At 39.4% G+C, this 18,751-nt stretch overlaps 1 protein-coding gene across 4 annotated transcripts in view; it reads left to right on the forward strand.

Moving 5' to 3' along the window:
* The window catches only part of PDE8B (phosphodiesterase 8B), a 265,975-nt gene that overhangs the window by 218,063 nt on the left and 29,161 nt on the right, over positions 1 to 18,751 (forward strand). For all 4 annotated transcript variants that reach the window (XM_059418112.1, XM_059418113.1, XM_059418110.1 and 1 more), the window contains exon 11: positions 16,708 to 16,750. In XM_059418112.1, the coding sequence (XP_059274095.1) occupies positions 16,708 to 16,750 (43 nt within the window). The remainder of the gene's footprint in view (positions 1 to 16,707; positions 16,751 to 18,751) is intronic.

The following is an 18,751-nucleotide window of genomic DNA, read 5'->3' on the forward strand; positions in this document are numbered from 1 at the left end:
CTCTCTTCTGCTCAGCTTCTTCATTCTCCATTATTTGGTCTTCTATATCACTAATTCTCTTTTATGTTTCATTTATTGTAGCAGTAAGAACATCCATTTTTTATTGTACCTCATTAACATCTTTTTAAAAATTTCATCTTGGTTAGATTTTAGTTCTTTTATTTCTCCAGAAAGGGCTTTTATTTCTCCAGACAGGGTTTCTCTAATATCTTCCATGCCTTTTTCAAGCCCAGCTAGCACCGTGAATACCATCATTCTGAACTCTTGCTCTGACATATTACCAATATAATAGGTAATTGATTAGGTCCCTAGCCTTTGGTACTGCCTCTTGTTCATTTTTTTGGGTGGTGAGTTTTTCCACGTTATCATTTTATCCAGATAAGAATATATGAATGAGAGAATAAAATACTAAAAGGGTGGCAAAGACCCCAGAAAAATGTATGCTAACCAAATCAGAAGGGACCCCAAAAAGAAGTTTTAAAAACATTTAAAATATAAATATAAAAATATAAATATATATTAAAATATATATATAATATTAAAAATATATGAGTGTGTGCATTTATTTATTTATTTATTTATTTCAGACTGGTGAATAGAACAGAGCCACCCACTTGAGTTTGGGTATATTTTGTTCTCTTAGAGGACAAAAATTTTGAAGAAAGAAAAACTTATCTATATACAAAAATAAGGTAAACACAATGAAAGGATGGAATATGACTGTAAAGATGAAAATTTAAAAAAGTTTTTTAAATAGGAATTGATAAGTTGGTTGGAAAAAGAAAGAAAAAGAAAGTGGAGAGAATTTGCTCAGGCTGGAGACTAGAACAAAGCCCTATGCTAGATTTAGGGTATATTTTGATCTATTAGAAGAGATTGTATCCCAGAATTTTTTAGAAGAAAAAACCCTATATGTATACAAAAAATAAAGTTAGGTACAATGAAGGATAAAATATGACTATAATAATGAAGGGTTAAAAAGATTTTTTAAAGAAAGGTATTGTTAAGATAAACTAGTTAAAAAAACGTTAAAAGAGGAAAGAGGAAAAGTTTAAAAAGATTAGAATAAGAAAAAAATAAAAATGAAAAAATTTAATTAACTTCGCAAGACTAAGGAATCCTGGGGAGAAAGCCATGTATTCCATGCTTTGCTTTCCCCTCCTCTGGAATTTGCAGTTCTCCTTGATCAGTGAGCTTGATCTTGGCTGGATGTTCTTGCTGATCTTCTGGGGGAGGGGCCTGTTGCAGTGATTGTCAAGTGTCTTTCCCGGAGGCAGAATTGTGCCTCTCCTGTCAGGGGCTGGGCTAAGTAATTTGCTTGGGTTCGCTCTCGGGAGCTTTTGTTCCCTGAACTCTTTCCATAGAGTTCTGGAGGACGGGAATGAAAATGGCGGCCTCCCCTTCTCCGGCCTGGAGGAGCTGAGAGCTCAGGGCCCCACTCTTCAGTGCACCCTTGGAGAAAAGCGCTCAGTCGCTCCTATCTCCCTGGTCTTCAGCCACACTCCAATCTCGCCCAGCCTGTGACAGTGTTTCTGTCTCTGGCAGACAACCCCATTTGGAGTCTCCAACCCAGCAGATTCTTGCCACTCTTTTCTTCTAGCAGAGATAGGTGAGTCTCTCCGGATCTGCCACTTATGGGTCCCTGCTCAAAGAGCAGTGGTCTGACTGTGTCACGGATCATGGTTTAAGGTAACCCCAAGCTGAGAGCTCACTCCTCGGTTCCGTCTCTGTAGCCGGCTTCCCCGCTCTAATACCTGCAAGCTCTGAAACACTCAGACACCCCTGATCCTTCCGTGACCCTACGGGAGCTGAGACCATGCTATCCCCGCGAGGGCTCTATCCCCATTTAGCCTCTGGAGCAAGGTCCTTAAGTGGAGCAGACTTTTAAAAGTTCTGATTTTGTGCTCCACTGCTCTGCCACTTGCTGGGAGCCGGCCCCTCCCTCCGCAGTCCATCTTCCCGTTGCTTTGGGTTCACTTCTCCACACGTCCTACCTTTCAGAAAGTGGTTGATTTTCTGTTTCTAGAATTGCTGCTCTTCTTCTCTTTGATCTCCTTTTGGGTTTGTCCAATTTATTTCCTTTTGTTGTCTAATTGTGCAGCTAGGACTTCCAGTAGTATGTTGAACACAAGTGGTGAATGTGGCCATCCTTGTCCTATTCCTGAATTTGGGGGGGGAAGCTCATAGTATTTCCCCATTGAAGATGATTTTAGCTGTAGCTTTTCCATTTATGACCTCAATTGTTTAGGTATGTTCTCTCTAAACCTAGTTTGTTGAGCGTTTTTATCATGAATGATGTGTACTTTGTCAAAGGCTCTTCTGCGTCTATTGCAATAATCACATGGTTCTTATTTTTTCTCTTTCAGATGTGATGTATCACATTGATTTGTGAATATTGTAACACCCTTGCATCCCAGGAATAAAACCCATTTGAAGGTGCTAAATGAATTTTTAAAAAAGATTTTGTTTGTTTGAGAGGAAGAGAGAGCAAGTGAGTGCAAGAACAGGGGGAGAGAGAAGCAGATTCCCTGATGAGCAGGGAGCCTGCCACAGGCCTCAATCCCAGGACACAGGGATCATGACCTGAGCTGGAGCAGATGCTTAACCAAGTCAGCCACCCAGGAGCCCCTGAATTCTTTAATGATTTGTTGAATTTGGTTTGCTTGTATTGTGTTGAGGATTTTTGAATCTGTGTTCATCAGAGATACTGGCCTGTAGTTGTCTTTTTTTGTGGTGTTTTCATCTGGTTTTGGTATGAGGGTAATGCAGCCTCATAGAATGACTTTGGAAGTTTTCCTTCCTTTTCTATTTTTTGGAATAGTTCCAGAAGTCATATCAGTTCTTCTTTAAGGGTCCAGTAGAATTAACCTGTGAAGATGTCTGGTGTTGGACTTTTTGTTGTTGGGGGTGTTGGGAGTTTTGTTATTACTGATTCAATTGCCTTGCTGGTAATGGGTTTCTTCAAATTTTGTATTTCTGTTTCAGTTTTGGGAGGTTATATGTTTCTAGGACTTTATCCATTCTTCTAGGTTGTCCAGTTTGTTGGAATATACTTTTTCATAATATTCTCTTACAATTATATTTCTGTGGTATGGGTTATTTGGTGTCGTGTTGTAGAATGCCCTCAACTTATTTTTTAATCTTCAGCATCTAACTCCTTACAAAATACCATCTTTGGTACTTCTGAACCAGCTTACTGAGACCCTCTCTTTTGTTCTCTGACATATCCCTACTGCCTAAAGCATGACCTGGCACATAGTAGACACTCAACAAACTCTTAATGAATAGATACATTGTAACAGTACTTATTTTTTGTTCCTGTTATACAGGAAATCATTGGAAAGCAGGGACTGTGTTGTAACCATCTTTGTCTCTTAGGCCCAATAAATATTTGTGGAGTTGAACTAGAAAGTGAGAGAGCATTTAGCCATGCCCTTTTTCTTCTGGAGGTGATCACAAAATGTCAACTAGAATTCTACTGAACAGCATTTTCAGAACATCAGGACACACAATGATAAAGCTGTTTTACTCTTCTTTTCTCTCACTATTATAATATTTCCTTTGTGCTGTCCTGTTTCAGCTGTAGCTATCAAAGGGCCTGATTTATGAAGCAAAGGTCCTGCTGATCACTTCTGTCTTAGGCTAATGGCAGTGAAAATGAACCCCTGGTGTCATTAAACACTTGAATGACTCTGTGCTGAGCACGAGGGAAACAGGAGTGAGAAACTGGGATCTTTGCAATCCCTTCATTCTCCTGACAAAATCTAGCAGGCAGAGGAGTTACACATTAAAGTGTTTGGCAAAAGTGCCATCAGTCCATGACAGTTCTTTAAGAGCAAGAAACTTTAAGCCAAATGAAATTTCTTACTGAAGCTCTTGGTATGTTTCTCTTTGTCACTAAGCAGTGAGGGGACACAGGCTAAGTGAATGACAGCAGGAAAGTGAGATATATACCACATATGCTCAATGTAGGCTTTAAAGGAAATAATTTTGTGGACTAAAATCAGTATTGAAATAATAAAAAATATAAATATCCTTGAGTCCAGATTCTTGACGAACAGGACACATCTGTGAGAGAGAAAAGGCTAAGGGAACCAGCATTATCTGGGTGCCCTCTATGGGCTAGTCCAGTGGTTCTCAAAGAAGGGTCACTGGGTAAGCAGCATTAGCCTCACAGGGAACTCATTAGAAACATAAAATCTCAGGCCTCACTGGAACAGACCTACTGGAACAGAAATTATGGGCGTGGAGCATGGCAATGTGCTTTCACAAACCTTCCAGGTAATTCTGTTAACAGACAAGCCTGGGGTCGCATGGGTGGCTCAGTAGGTTAAGTGTGTGCCTTCGGCTCAAGTCATGATCTCAGGGTCCTGGGATTGAGCCCCATGTCGGGCTCCCTGGTCAGTGGGGTGTCTACTTCTCCCTCTCTCTTGCTGCTCCCCGCTGGTTGTACTTGTTCTCTCTCTGCCTCTCAAATAAAGTCTTTAAAAAAAAAAAAAAAAAAAGACAAGCCTGGAAGCTGCTGGGCTCAGCATTTTGCACACACTACTTCATTTGATCTTATAGATCCTGAATAGTAGGCATTGGTCCCCATTTACCCATTAGAAAACTGAGACTCAGTGAAGCTTATAAATTCCCCAGGTTTATACAACTGGAAGTGGAGATATTAATCCATCTGTTGATGAGCCTGAGATTTTTCCGCTTAAAACAGTGCTTCTGAAACTGTGAGGTTAAAATTACCTGGAGAGGAGTGCCTGGGTGGCTCAGTGGGTTAAAGCCTCTGCCTTCAGCTCAGGTCATGATCCCAGGGTCCTGGGATCGAGCCCCGCATTGGGCTCTCTGCTTGGCAGGGAGCCTGCTTTCCCCCCTCTCTCTGCCTGCCTCCTCTCTGCCTACTTGTGATTTCTCTCTCTGTCAAATAAATAAATCTTTTTAAAAAAATCTTTAAAAAAAATCACCTGGAGATTAACTATTAAATATAGATTCCGATTCAGGGGTCTGAGAGTTGGTAGTTTTGATAGGCTCCCAGGTGTCAGCAAGGTTGCTGGCGCCCAGTGCACTCTGAGTAAGAGGATCCCCAGATACGACAGCATGGCCCCTATATCCACAGCCTCAGCCTCCTCTGGAAATTTGCTAGAGGTCCAAATTCTAGGCACCACCTAGACCTAGTGAATCAGAAACTCGAGGGGTGCCTCCAACCTATTTTAACAAGCCCTTAAGGCAATTTTGATTCATGCCAGACTTGAAAAACCATGATCTTATTTCCATACTAGAAAACTCACCGTTGGAGCCCCTGGGTTAAGCCTCTGCCTTCGGCTCAGGTCATGATCTCAGGGTCCTGAGATCAAGCTCTGCATCGAGCTCTCTGCTCAGCAGGGAGCCTGTTTCCTCCCTCTCTCTCTGCCTGCCTCTCTGCCTACTTGTGATCTCTTTCGTCTGTATCAAATAAATAAAACCTTTAAAAAAAAAAAAGAAAAGAAAACTCACTGTTCGCCAGGTATGAAGCAAAGTGGTGCTTGCATTGTAGGTATTTGAAAGCCATTAAAAGAGAAATTGGGCAAGGGGGAAAAAGATAAAATGTGTAAACCAGAATGGCACCTTGAATTAAGTGTATTTCCATGAGAAAAAGATAAAAAGGAATTATCACTGGTTATCTAATGAGTACCCCTTTGTCATGGCTCTTCCCAGTGCACGCTAGCCATGGGGCTGGTGGGTACTAGCCCTGAGCCAAGAAAATGTTGACTGAAGGATACCAGTGATACCCGAACATACTAGATCTGGCTTTGCACAGAAGGGGATGCTTACATTTTTCCCAGAAAATACCAAACAGCAGGGAGAAGATAAAAATCTGTTCCTGTTTGGCATAAGGCAAGTTACCTAAAAACAAACAAACCCAAATAAAACAAAACAAACAAAAAACTTGCGATTTTTCTTTTAATCTCATGTAATCTGAAAAGTTGATATGCAGAAACTTCTATTTCTGATCAGTGCATGTTACTTTGACGAAAGTAATATTTTAAGTTTAAGATAAAAGGGGAGAGATGATGTATTGAGTATGTTAGGTTCATAAAATTAACTGAAGTAAAGACATGTGAAACCAGTATCTAAATTGGCATGTATGTACATTCTTCTTTGTCTTGAAGCTCCAGTATGTTAAGAACCAGACTCAGAACACATGAGAACAGGGGCAGCAGCCCGCCCGTGATTTAGGAGCTGTGTAAAGCTGATCATGGCGGACGGGGATCCAGAATGTTGCATGGGTGTATTTTGTTGCCATATTTGAGGAACACTGTTTGGTGTTGGTTTGCGGTTTGGGTGGGAATTTTGAGAACTGTATTATAAATAATTTTTGAAAATAGAGTAGATGGAAAACCTCTTTGATCTATACATCAAATACTTTCAGCTTCCGAGGAAATACTCATCAAAGTATCTTCAGTAAAGAAAGAGGATCAAAGAAATCCTGTGTTATACCCCTTGCGCTGTCCTTATTACATGTAAATGAGGGGAGGGTCTTAAAAGACTGTTCCCGTGATCACATCTCTCCTCTGGCACTCAGAACTCCCCTGCATCACCGAAGTCTTGTCACACATACAGAAGACTTTGGTTTTCTCCTGAAGTTGTTGATCAGGTATGCTCAATCTTAGAAAGAAAACATTTCTTAATATGTTGACTTCACAAGCTATACTAATTATTTTAGAGGATAGTCCTTGTCTTCATTACAACCAGAGTTTTACCCCTTCTCATAATATTTGGGGGTGACGGTGACACAAAAGCAAGCAGTACACAGACACACGTTGGAGAAATTGCAGGCCTGGTTCCAGATCCCTGCAATGAACTGAATAACTTAATAAAGCAAGTCCAGTGAATTACTGGGTCTCTCAGTGCATATAAAAGTTATGTTTATACTGTACTGTTGTCTGTTAATTGTGTAGTAGATTATGTCTAAGAAGCAGTGTACAAACTTTAATTTAAAAATATTTTCTTTATCTACCTACGTATCTAAATTTTAGGTAGTTAACATACAGTGCGATATTGGTTTCTGGAGTAGAATTCAGTGATTCATCACTTCCAACAGCCAGTGCTCATCCTAACAAGTGGCCTCCTCTAATGCCCATCACCCGTCTGGCCCCTCCCCCCCCCACCTCCCTCCATCAACCCTCAGTCTCTTCTCTGACATTAAGAGTCTCTCATGATTTGTTTCCCTCTCTCTTTTCTCTTCCCCTTTCCCATATGATCCTCTGTTTTCTTCCTTAAACTCCACATAAGAGTGAAATCACATGGTTTTTGTCTTTCTCTGACTGACGTATTTAACTTAGCCTGATACACTCCAGCTCCATCCCTGTCATTTTGCAGCTGCACCAGCTTGCATTCCCACCAACAGTGCAAGAACGTTCCCCTTTCTCTGCATCCTCGCCACCGTCTGTTGTTTCTTGTGTTGTTGATTTTAGCCATCCTGACAGCTGTGAGAGGATTTGTCTCTTAGCCAGCTGGATGTCTTTTTTGGAAAAGTATCTATTCGTGTCTTCTGCCCATTTCTTAACTGGGTATTTGGTTTTTGGGTGTTGAATTTGGTAAGTTCTTTGTGTATTTTGGATACTAGCCCTTTATCTGATATGTCGTTTGCAGATGCCTTCTCCCATTCCATAGGTGTCTTTTAGTTCTGTTGATTGTTTCCTTTGCTGTGCAGAAACTTTTTATCTTAATGAAGTTCCAGTAGTTCATTTTTGCTTTTGTTTCCCTTGCCTTTGGTAATGTGTCTAACAAGAAGTTGCTACAGCGAAGGTCAGATTTCTGCCTGTGTTCTCCTCTAGGATTTTGATGGTTTCCTGCCACACATTAAGGTCTTTCATTCATAAAAATACCTTATTGCTAAAAAACTACTAACCATCCTCTAAGCTTTTGGTGAATGGTAATCTCTTTGCCGGTGGAAGGTCGTGCCTTAGTATTGATGGCTGATCAATGGTTCAGTGGTTGCTGAAGGCTGGAGAGGCTGTGGCAATTTCTTAAAATGAGACAATGAGAAAATGAAGTTTGCCCCAGTGACTGACATTTCCTTTCACCAACAATTTCTCTATAACATGCAATGCTATTTGATAGCATTTTACCCACCGTAGAGCTTCTTTCAAAATTAGTCTGTCCTCTCAAACCCTGCCCTTGCTTTATCAACTAAGGTTATGTGACATTCGAAACCCCTTTTTATATTTAGTTTGTTTTTATGGAAGTATAGTAGACACACAATACTACCTTACAGTTCCGTTTTCTCAGCATCATTTATTAAAGAGACTTGTCTTTTCTCCTTCATGTAGTCTTCCCTCCTTTGTCATAGACTAATCAACCATGTAACTGTGGGTTTATTTCTGGGCTTCCTTATGCTGTTCCATTGCCCTTGGTGTCTATATTTTGCACCATTATCATACTGTTATTATAGCTTGTCTTGAAATCTGGGATTGTGGTACCTTCAGATTTGTTTCTTTAGATTGCTTTGGCTATCCAGGGCCTTTTGTGGCTCCATACAAATTTTAATATTCATTGTAATGCTGTGAAAAATGTTACTGGTATTTTGTTAGAGATTACACTGAGTCTATAGATTGCCTTGGGTAGTATGCACAATTTAACATTGTTCTTTCAGTCCGTGAGTGTGGAATACTTTTCCATTTTTTTGTGTTGCCCTCTTTTATCAATGTTTTTACAGTTTTCAGGGTATAGGCTTTCATCTCCTTGGTTAAGTTTAGTCCTAGATATTTTATTCTTTTTGATGCAGCTGTTAATAGAATTATTTTCTTAATTTCTTTTTATGTTACTTTGATATTTGTGTGTAGAAATGTAACAGATGTTTGTGTATTTTGTATTCTGCAACTTTACTGAATTCACTCATTAATTTTAATAGTTTTTGATGGAAACTTTAGGGTTTTCTATGTATAGTGTGCCCTCGGCAAATACTGACAGTCTGATTTTGTCCTTATCATTTTGGTACATTTTATTTCTTGTCTGATGGTTGTGAGGACTTTCATTACTATGTTGAATAAAAATGGGAAGAGTGGACATCCTTGTCATGTTTCTAATCTTAAAGTTCTTGGGTTTTCAACACTGCATGTAATGTTACTGTGTTTGTCATTCATAGCTTTAATTAAGTTGAGGTTCCCTCTATACCCACGTTGTTGAGAGTTTTTATCATGAATAGTTGTTGGATTTTGTCGAACGCTTCTTCGACATCTATTGAGAAGATCATGTGATTTTTATCCTTCATTTACTTGATGTGATATCATTGATTTATTTCTCTGGGTATTAAACCATCCGAGAATCTCCAGAATAAATCCTTCTTCACCATGGTGCATGATCCTTTTAATGTGTTGTTGAATTCAGTTTGTTAATACTTTTTTGAGGACTTTTGCCTCTATGTTTATCAAGGATATTGGCCTAGTTGTTTTTGGGTGTTGTTTGTCTAGTGCCTTTGTCTGGTTTTGATATTAGAGTAATGTGGGTCCTGTATAATATATTTGGAAGCTTTCATTCTGTTTCCTTGTAATAATTGGAGAAGAATAAGTATTAACTCGACTTTAAATGTGTGGTAGAATTCACTGTGAATACTTGTGGTTCTGGAATTGTCTTAGTTGGGAACTTTAGGTTAATAATTCAGTTTCATACTAGTTATCAACCTGTTGAGATTTTCTGTTTCTTTCTGATTAAATTTTGGAAGATTATATGTTTCTAGGAATTTATCCATTTCTTCTAGGTTGTCCAATTATTTGGCATATAATTTTTACCAGGGCTTTCATATTTCTGTGCTATCAGTTGTTGCTTATTTGTCATTTCTGATTTTAGTTACTTGGGTCTTCTTTTTTTCTTCTTTTAAAGATTTGTCAATTTTGTTATCTTTGCAAAGAACCAACTTTTGGTCTCAGTGATCTTTTCTATTGTATTGTTTGTCTCTGTTTCTTTTATTTCTGCTCTTTTTAATTTCCTTTTTTTCTACTAACTGGGTTTTGTTGGTTTTTCTTTTTCTAGGTCCTTTAAGTGTAAGGTCAGGCTGTCAGGATTTTTCTTGTTTATAGAGATAGATTTGTATTGCTATAAATTTCTCTCCTGAAACTATTTGCACTGTATCCCAAAGATTTTAGACCAGCGTTTTCATCTTTAATATTCTCTAGGTTTTTTTTTTTTTTTTTTAAATCTCCTCTTTGATTTCTTTGTTGACTCATTGGTGGTTCATTGGGTTAGCCTCCACATGTTTGTGGTTTTTATGAGTTTTTTTTTCTTGTAGTTGATTTCTAGTTTGATACTACGTGGTTGGAAAGAATGCTAGATATTATTTCACTGTTCTTTGAGACTTGTTTTAAGGTCTAACATGTGATCTGTCCTGGAGAATGTACCACAAGCACTTGAAAAGAATGTGATTTTACTATTTGGGGATGGAATGTTCTGTATATGTCTGTTTAAGTCCATCTGGTATAGTGTGTTGTTCAAAGCCACTGTTTTCTTACTGATTTTCTGTTGTCTGATCTATCCATCGATGGGATGTTAATTGTATTTCTGCCAGTGTCTTCCTTTATGTCTGTTAATATTTGCTTTCTGTATTTAGGTGGTGCATAGATATTTAAATCTGTCCGTGTGGAGATATTTAAAATGATTATATCCTTTTGATGGGTTGATCCCTTTATCCCTGTGTAGTACCCTCCTTTGTCTCTTATTACAGTCTTTCTTTTAAAGTCTACTTTGATATAAATGTGCTATCCTGGCTTTATTTTTTTTTTTTCCTCTTCCATTTACATGAAACATCTTCCACACCTTCACTTCAGTTTGTATGTGTGTTTAGGTCTGAAGTGAGTCTCTTTTCAGGAAGCAGTAGATGGGTATTGTTCTTTTCTATCCATTCAGTCACCCATGTCTTTTGATTGGCACTCTCAGACCATTTATATTTAAAACTAATTATTGGTAAGTAATTACTGCCCTTTTGTTTTCTCATTGTTTTTCTGTGAGTCTTGTATTCCTTTCTTCTTATCTTGTTCTCTGTCTTGTGTGTGTGGTTGTTGTTTTTTTAAACCTACTCTAGTGTTATGCTTGGCTTTCTTTCTCTTTTGGTATATGTATATCTATTACAGGTTTTCCTAAGTATATAATAGTTTATATTAAGTTGATGGTCACTTAAGTTGAACACAGTCTGAAAGAACTTTATTTTACTATCCCACTCACCATTTTATGTATTTCTGTTTAGAAATTTTTATTTTGTTAATCTCCTTTCCTTTCATAGTATTCTTCTAATTATGGCCCTTTCTTTTCCACTTAAATAGGTCCTTCTAACATTTAAGTCAGGTTCAGTGCTGATGAGTGCCTTTAACATTTTTGGGGGGAAATTATATTTCTCCTTTAATACTGAATGATAATTTTGACATATAGAGTATCCTTGATTGTAGGGTTTGTTTTTTTTTCCAGAACTTTGAATATATATAATGACATTCCCTTTTAGCCTGAAACATTTCTGCTGAAAAATCAGCTGATAACCTTATGGAGTTTGCCTTTTATATAACTACTTATTCCTTCCAGCTTTTGAAATTCTCTTTGTTTTTAAAATTTGACATTTATTTATTTATTTAAAGATTTATTTATTTGAGGAAGGTAGGGCTTTCCTTTGAAAATTACCTTTTGGCAAACATCGAGAGGGCAGAGAGGCAAAGGGAAGAGGGTGGATTTGGAAGATCTTCCTGAGCAGAAGAGTCACATGTGTAAAGGTTCTGTGGTAGTGAAGAGCCTGGGAAAACAAGGCAGGTGGAATGGAGGCCAGTGTGGCCTGCAAGACAGTAGCCCAGCAGAACAGCAGGCCACAGTGCACAGCCGCACAAACAGGCTATCCCACAAGGCTGGCCCTAAGACCATTGGGAAGTGTTTTAAGCAGGAAGATGACAAGATTAAATGTAGTTTAGGTAACACTGGTCAAAAGAGTTGAGAATGAGGTGGGCTGGGAGGCATGGCTGAGGTAAGATGAGAGCTGAGAGTCATCTGCAGGCTGGCAGTAGAGAGAGGTGAAGGGGGTGATCCCAGAGGTATTGAGAAGTGAGATTTTCCTGGATCTGATGATGGACTAGGTATGGGGACGAGAGAAAAAGAAGCATCAAAGGTGGACACCCCAGGTTTATACACTGGGAAATCTGGCAATTTGAGTTGAGACTGACACTTTTTATGACTTGGCCATTCCATAATGACAAAAGCAGCCTTGGACGTTTCTACCAAATGCTGTTCAGATTCCCAGGGTGACTCTGAAATGCAGGTTGAAGGAGTTATCTAGTATTTGTTTGCTTGCTTGCTATTATGGCACTGATTCTAGCCTTGACTCATTTTAACTGCTAAAAAGTCCCATGGTTTTACAGTTTCAAAAAATTAATTTTAACATATTATATTAAGTGTGTTGTTTTCATATAATTATTTCTCAGGGGTTTTCTCCCATAAGACATAAGAGAATTTAGGTTCATTTGTAATTACATAATTCATAAAGTCAGTCAGTGAAATCTTTAAAATCTGTCTATTAAATAGTTAACTGGGTAAATCTACACTTCTAAGACAGCTACTATTTATAATTCACTAGTTACGGTTTAAAGTGGAACATCATGTTCATGCCCAGGCTCATGGTAGGTTGGGAGTCCCTGGGACCATGACATGTAATTCACTTTGCTCAGTTTCAAGTTGTTCTAAATTCCCTTCATCCTATTTACTTGTACAGACTTTTAAATTATAGCTCTGACTTGCAATTTTTAGCCATTCTTCCATATTCTCAGTTGAATATATGATCTTCCCACATTTTATTATGAAATTTTTCAAACCTGTAGAAGAGGCAGAAGATTTGTAAGTAGAAACGCACGTGGCCACCACCTACGCCGTGTAGTGACTGTTTTGCTCAGTGATCTATCCGCCTGTCCTTGTTTTATTCATCAGTCCCTCTTGGTCTTTGATAGCTTTTAAACTAAGTTACATATAGCAGGACATTTCACCCCTTGGCACTTTACCATGTGTATTATCGACTAGAGTTTAATATCTGTATCCAGGTTTTCTCATTTTTTAGGTGAAAGTTACATATAGTGAAATGCACAGATCTTAGGTATAGCATTCCTTGAGTTTTGACAGGTACACATACCTCTGTAACCCAGGCCCCATCAAGGTCCCAAATCTACCATCCCAAAAGTTCTCTCCTGGCCTTGCCAGACATCCCTGCCTCCACTCCTCCCCCTCCCACCCCTAAAGGAACATGTTCTGAATACTTAACCATGGATGAGTTTTGCCTGTCCTAGAGTTGCGTACAATATCTGTGCTTTTATGTTTGGCTTCTGTGACTCATCACCATGTTTTGAGATGCATCTGTGTTATATATATCAGTAATTTTTCCCTTTTTCTTTTTTTTGCTGAAGAGTATTCCATTGTATCAGTTGACCACAGTTTATTTCCCTTGTTGATGAACTTCTGGAGTGTTTCCAGTTTTGGGCTCCTTTGAACATTCTTAGAGAAGACTTTTGGGGAACAACATATGCTTTTGTTTATCTTGCGTAAATATTTAGGAGTTAAACTGAATACTGAGGAGTTGGGTCATAGGGTAGGTGTATGTTTAATTTTATAAGAGACTGCCACACCTGTTTTCAGAGCACTGTTACAATTTTCTCTTCTCTCCAGCAAGGTATGAGAGTTCCAGCTGTTCCACAGCCTTGACAGAATTTCTTTTTAGGCACTGTGGTGTGTGTGCAGAGAAAATAAAAATGGTTTTAAATGGTTATTCCAGAAGAGGAAAACAATCAGATGACCCTGAAATCTTTCTCTTCCACACACATACACACAAAACCCAGAATTTGTGCGGCCTTTTAGAGCCAAGCATAATCATTTTTTTGTAAACAAAACATTTAGCACAAGGACAGCAACATTCATGGGAACCTGTAACATTTTAAATAATTAAAGGTTCAAAATGATGAATCCCCCCCCCCCCCAAAGCAAGGTGTAAGTAAGCTTCCAAGGACTTGCTAAGAAATCCCAGCTTTGAGCTCTGGCAGGAGCAGCACAGGCCAAGGCCACGGTATTCACGTTGTAGGAACTTAGTGCTAAAGCATTAGGTTCCCCAGAAACACAGGGATCCAAATTCCTAGTCATGACTTCATGTGGACACATTTTACACTGTAAGCTTTCTATCACAAAAGGGAAAACAAAAACACTCCACAGACAGTGGTTGACTTGGGGACACTGAATGATGACTGCTTTTCTTTGCTTTAGCATACATGTGACAAAACTTATAGATAGCAGAGATTCAAGCCTTCCCCAAAATTTCAAAGGAAATTGTATTCCAAAGAGCTGCCCTCCTGTCCCACAGAGGATGTTGTCCTCAGACCCCAATTAAGCAGGCCTGGGCCCAGAGCTTCCCTTCTGGGTCCTTCCTGTAAAGAGCTCTGTGGCAAAGAGGAAGTGGGTTTGGAGCCGTTGATCACAGTTAGAAATTGGGCGCTGTTGTGTACTAGCTGGGAGGGTCAGGCAAGTGAAACCTCAGCTTCCCCATCTATCACAGGAATGACCGTCCTTCCTCTGCCAGGGGTATTGTTCTGACTAGCCTGATGGCAAATGCAAAGGTGCTAGCACATGGCAGACATGGAGGAGACGGTGCCCTTGTCAGGGTACAGCCGCTCCGTCTCTCCGTCTCTCCGTGCCCCACAGCCCTCCAGCCCAGGTTACCCTCCTGGCTGCTTCTTGGAGAACAGCCAACTACAGAGCAGCTCCTTCCCTGTTGACTTCCTCAGAGAACACAGATGAGAAATATGAGACAATAATTCCAATGGACTCATTCATGCCAAGTTATAAATGTGGGTTTAGACCTCCAAGAAAAGAGTTGGAACTGTTAAAGAATTTTCATCCAAGTGAATCTTCAGTTGTGAAGGGGGTGGGGGAGGGGGAGGTATTCCCAAGAGGGAAGGAGGGAACCTGAGCTGGGAAGCTCTGAGGAAAACCTAGTGCCGCTGGAGGGTAACCAGCAGAGGGCCTCAGGCACTGCTCCCGCCTCAGAGGATCAGGAAGTGAGTCCTGAGCGACAGGTGCTAATGTGGCCCTGTGAAACCTCCGCTTGTAAAGCAGGTGACATCAGGGAGTGACTGCCAGGCTTTGTTCCTGTCCATAGGAGAGAGTCCATCAGCGCTAGGTGAGCTGTCTCAGTGGTTTTGGGGGCGTGCCTGCCTGCCGCTCCAAAAGGGCCAAATACCACGTCCTATGTTGGGAAAGGCAGATGGGAAGTTACCTCAGCAGAGGGACCTGGTACCTCTCCCCTCTCCTCCCCTCTTCTTCCTGGCCAGGACCATGGCACTAGCTTCTGAAAGGCAGGGTTGGGCTGTGTCAGCTGCGCAGGACCTCCACAGATCATTCGGTTTGCCTGTGGGGGTCAATAAAAGAGAAGGGCTTTTTGGAGTAATCAGGGAAGTCATAGGCCTTCGTTCCTAAAAAAGCTAAATATTTAAGATGACCTGGTTTTGAGCTAAAGCTGACTAAGAAAACAATTTGCAAGGCTAAAGTTCTATTTATTTGGTATGATATCAAAAATCCACGTTGCACTCAGGAGCTTTGTAGCAAATGGTCTTTATCTGTAAAGGAAAAAATTAAACCAGTTGATTACAGAAGAAATAACAAGGTCCCACAATTATGGGATAAATGTGTCACAGCCTTTAAACACATTTTGAACAAGATCTCACACAGGCCGACCGTGTAGTTGTTTCAATAATCATGTGGTCCGGACTATGTGGAATGATTCCACATAATGTGGAAGAAAGCCCACTTTCTTTAACACTTCAGTTTTACCTGATCGTTGTTCAGTGTTTGTGTCAAGCTGGAACATCGTACCTGTTATTTGATGTGTAGGGAACTCCTGGCTATTACAGTTGGTGTTGGCACTACACAGTCACCTGGCTTGTTTTTCAGGTTAACTTAGGCCATTCAGTGAGTAGGTACAAAGACTTGATTGTCCAAGCAACTGGAAATGGATGATTTAGCAGCAAAGGAGCATGGTGATAAGCATGATATAGCTAGATGTACCCCAATAAATGGAAAAAAATGCAAAATCCTAAAGCATGTTTATTATTTTCTAGTATTAATGACTCACTCATTTGACAGATATTTATTGAGCATTAGCATAAAATCATTAGGATACCAACGTTGAAAATGAGAGGAAGTAGGTGTTAAGCTGCATCCTAAGTTCATATCTCTTTGTGAATAAACATTTTGTAAATCAACTCTGTCCATAATTGAGGACACTAGAAGAGATTTTTAGAGAGGTTTTTAAAATCCTAGGCCTAAATTCAGATTATTTTTATATTATAGAAAAATTTTATAACATGTCTAAAATCTAAATAGGTTATAGATTAGCCTTATAAAAAATGTGTTACAGATTTTTGTCTTTCTGCATTTATGCAATGGTCAAAATGGAAACAGCTGAAAGGAGATGTAGACGTTCTGGGTAGAAAGCACATCCCTTGGGTATCTCCTTGCTCTCGGGCTCAGGCATTCCAGAAGTATCTGAATATACTAGAGCATTTGTAGTATAATCAGTTGGTATGCATCTTACATCTGTTCTTATTATCTGTGTAACTTCTTGATTTCTTGAATCTTCAGAGCTTTTTAATAAAGCTGTTTGGCTGGAAATGTAGCTAATACTATATTTTAAATTTTCTTCTCTTGTTTCCCCAAACTTTTGAACAACTTTAGCTTCACAAGGTTCATCGTGATTCAGGAGACAATTCTCAGACAGGTGAGAACACTTCCATTTCATGTGTATACACTCTGGTGGCACTGGTGGGTTCAAGTCTATAAATTACTCTGAAGGAGTCTAAATTACTCTGAAGAAGTAGACACTCACTACCCCAGAATTTGGATTGCCAAAATCTGAGTGCTGGTATTGGAAGGCTGGAGAGAGTCAGAATACAAGCAGAATCCCTTCAAAACTTGACTCTTGATTCATGGTAACATTTTCTACTGAATGCCGTTCCCATCCTGGTTTTGTTTTGCTGGCTAGAGACCTTACAGAGCAAATAAACACAAAAGAGAGTGGCCCAGAAGTCCGCGGGAAACCCACTGTTGTACCCTGGACAGGCTACCCTTCCCTCCTAGCTCTCGGTGGCTAGCTGATTAGAGAGCATGGAGGGCCCTGTGCGGGAAGTCAAGAGCACTGAGGCACCATGTCAGTCCCTTCCCCCTCAGTTTACACTCTGTCTGACCCTTTGTCTCCTCTGCCCTCAACTGTGGTTAGACCAGATGACTATTGGATTTGAAAGGTCTGTAATTCTCTAATCATTAGAGCAAAAAACCAGTCTGCTCTCAGACTTAAAATTCTTGTTCCTGCATACATGCGTGACCTTCTTTGCTTAGTTAATGGTTTTCCCAGATGCTAATGCATAAGGTTAGACCCTGAGCTACTAATTCAGTCCTTCTCCTTGATTCTAGGATGGTCCATATTTTAGCACACTCAGACTTGAATTAATAATGTCCATCTCTTGCTAGGAAGAGTAAAGGAGAAAGTGTATATAATATCTAGCAGTACCTGATACTTAGCTGTGGGGTATTGTCCTTCCATTCCCCTGGCCTTTCCCTCCTGGTATGTCTCTGTCTCTAGCTGATGTTTTAGTTTATTTCTTGTACACAGCAAGAGTAATATTTTAACTAACTTATGAGCTTCTGGGTGCCAAAACCTCTTCCATTTTCATATCCTTGACAGTGCCCAGCATTGCCTTGCACATAATAGACCCAACAAAAATGTTCCCAGAGCATGGCTATGTTGAAACTATCCCATCTTACAAAACATAGGTTCCCACATTTGACTAACTCTTTGACTTTGAGCTACCTGCATAATCTCTCCCAAGTTTACCTTTTCTCACTGGTAAAATGAGGATCATATTATGTAGCTTTCAGAATTGTTGTAATGATCATAAAAGATAATTTCTATACTTTAACATTGAAACACAATGTCTGCTTCAGAGTAGGTGCTCAGTAAATGTTAGCTTCCCCCCCCCAAATTGTTAATATTATATCCCTTCTTGTCATTGAATAAATTTATTTAAATTTCCTTTATCCTTATTTTCTCTGGTTTTTAAATTCATTCCATAAGCATCTATTGGTAGAATGAATAATGAATTATTTGATTTAAATGGCCTTTTATTGAAGAATAATTTCTCCAAACTTTTAATAATTTCTGTTGCTGTATTCTCTTAATTTTAGCTGAGATAAAATCAGGAATAAGCATTAGATACCTTTGAGTAATTTCTAGTGAATGATTTAGAATTCAGCCAGCCAGCCAAGAAACCAACTTCCCTACTTTAGTTTTATTTATTTTTTAAGATTTTACTTATTTATTTGACAGAGCTCACAAGTAGGCAGAGAGACAGTCAGAGAGGTGGGGAGGAAGCCTGATGCAGTGCTTGATCCCAGGACCCTGGGATCATGACCTAAGCCGAAGGCAGAGGCTTCAACCCACTGAGCCACCCAGGCTCCCCCCTACTTTAGTTTTATTTAGAAATTAAATTTTGAGGAATTCTTGATTTTTTTTTAATCTTGAATGTAATCTTAAATCTTTATTAAGTTAGATTTAATTTATTATGTGGTAAATGAGTGTTAGGAACATGAGATTATTAAGTCCCTGAAGAGCACTTAAAGGAGTGTCTTGCAAGGGACCACTGTTAGTTTTCAAGGTTTGAAAGATGCCATATGATCCTAACAATGTCATGTAAAGTATCACTACCCATAGCTGTCTTTATAA

The sequence above is a fragment of the Mustela nigripes genome, chromosome 12 (assembly GCF_022355385.1).
Source record: "Mustela nigripes isolate SB6536 chromosome 12, MUSNIG.SB6536, whole genome shotgun sequence".
NCBI classification, from domain to species: Eukaryota; Metazoa; Chordata; class Mammalia; order Carnivora; family Mustelidae; genus Mustela; species Mustela nigripes.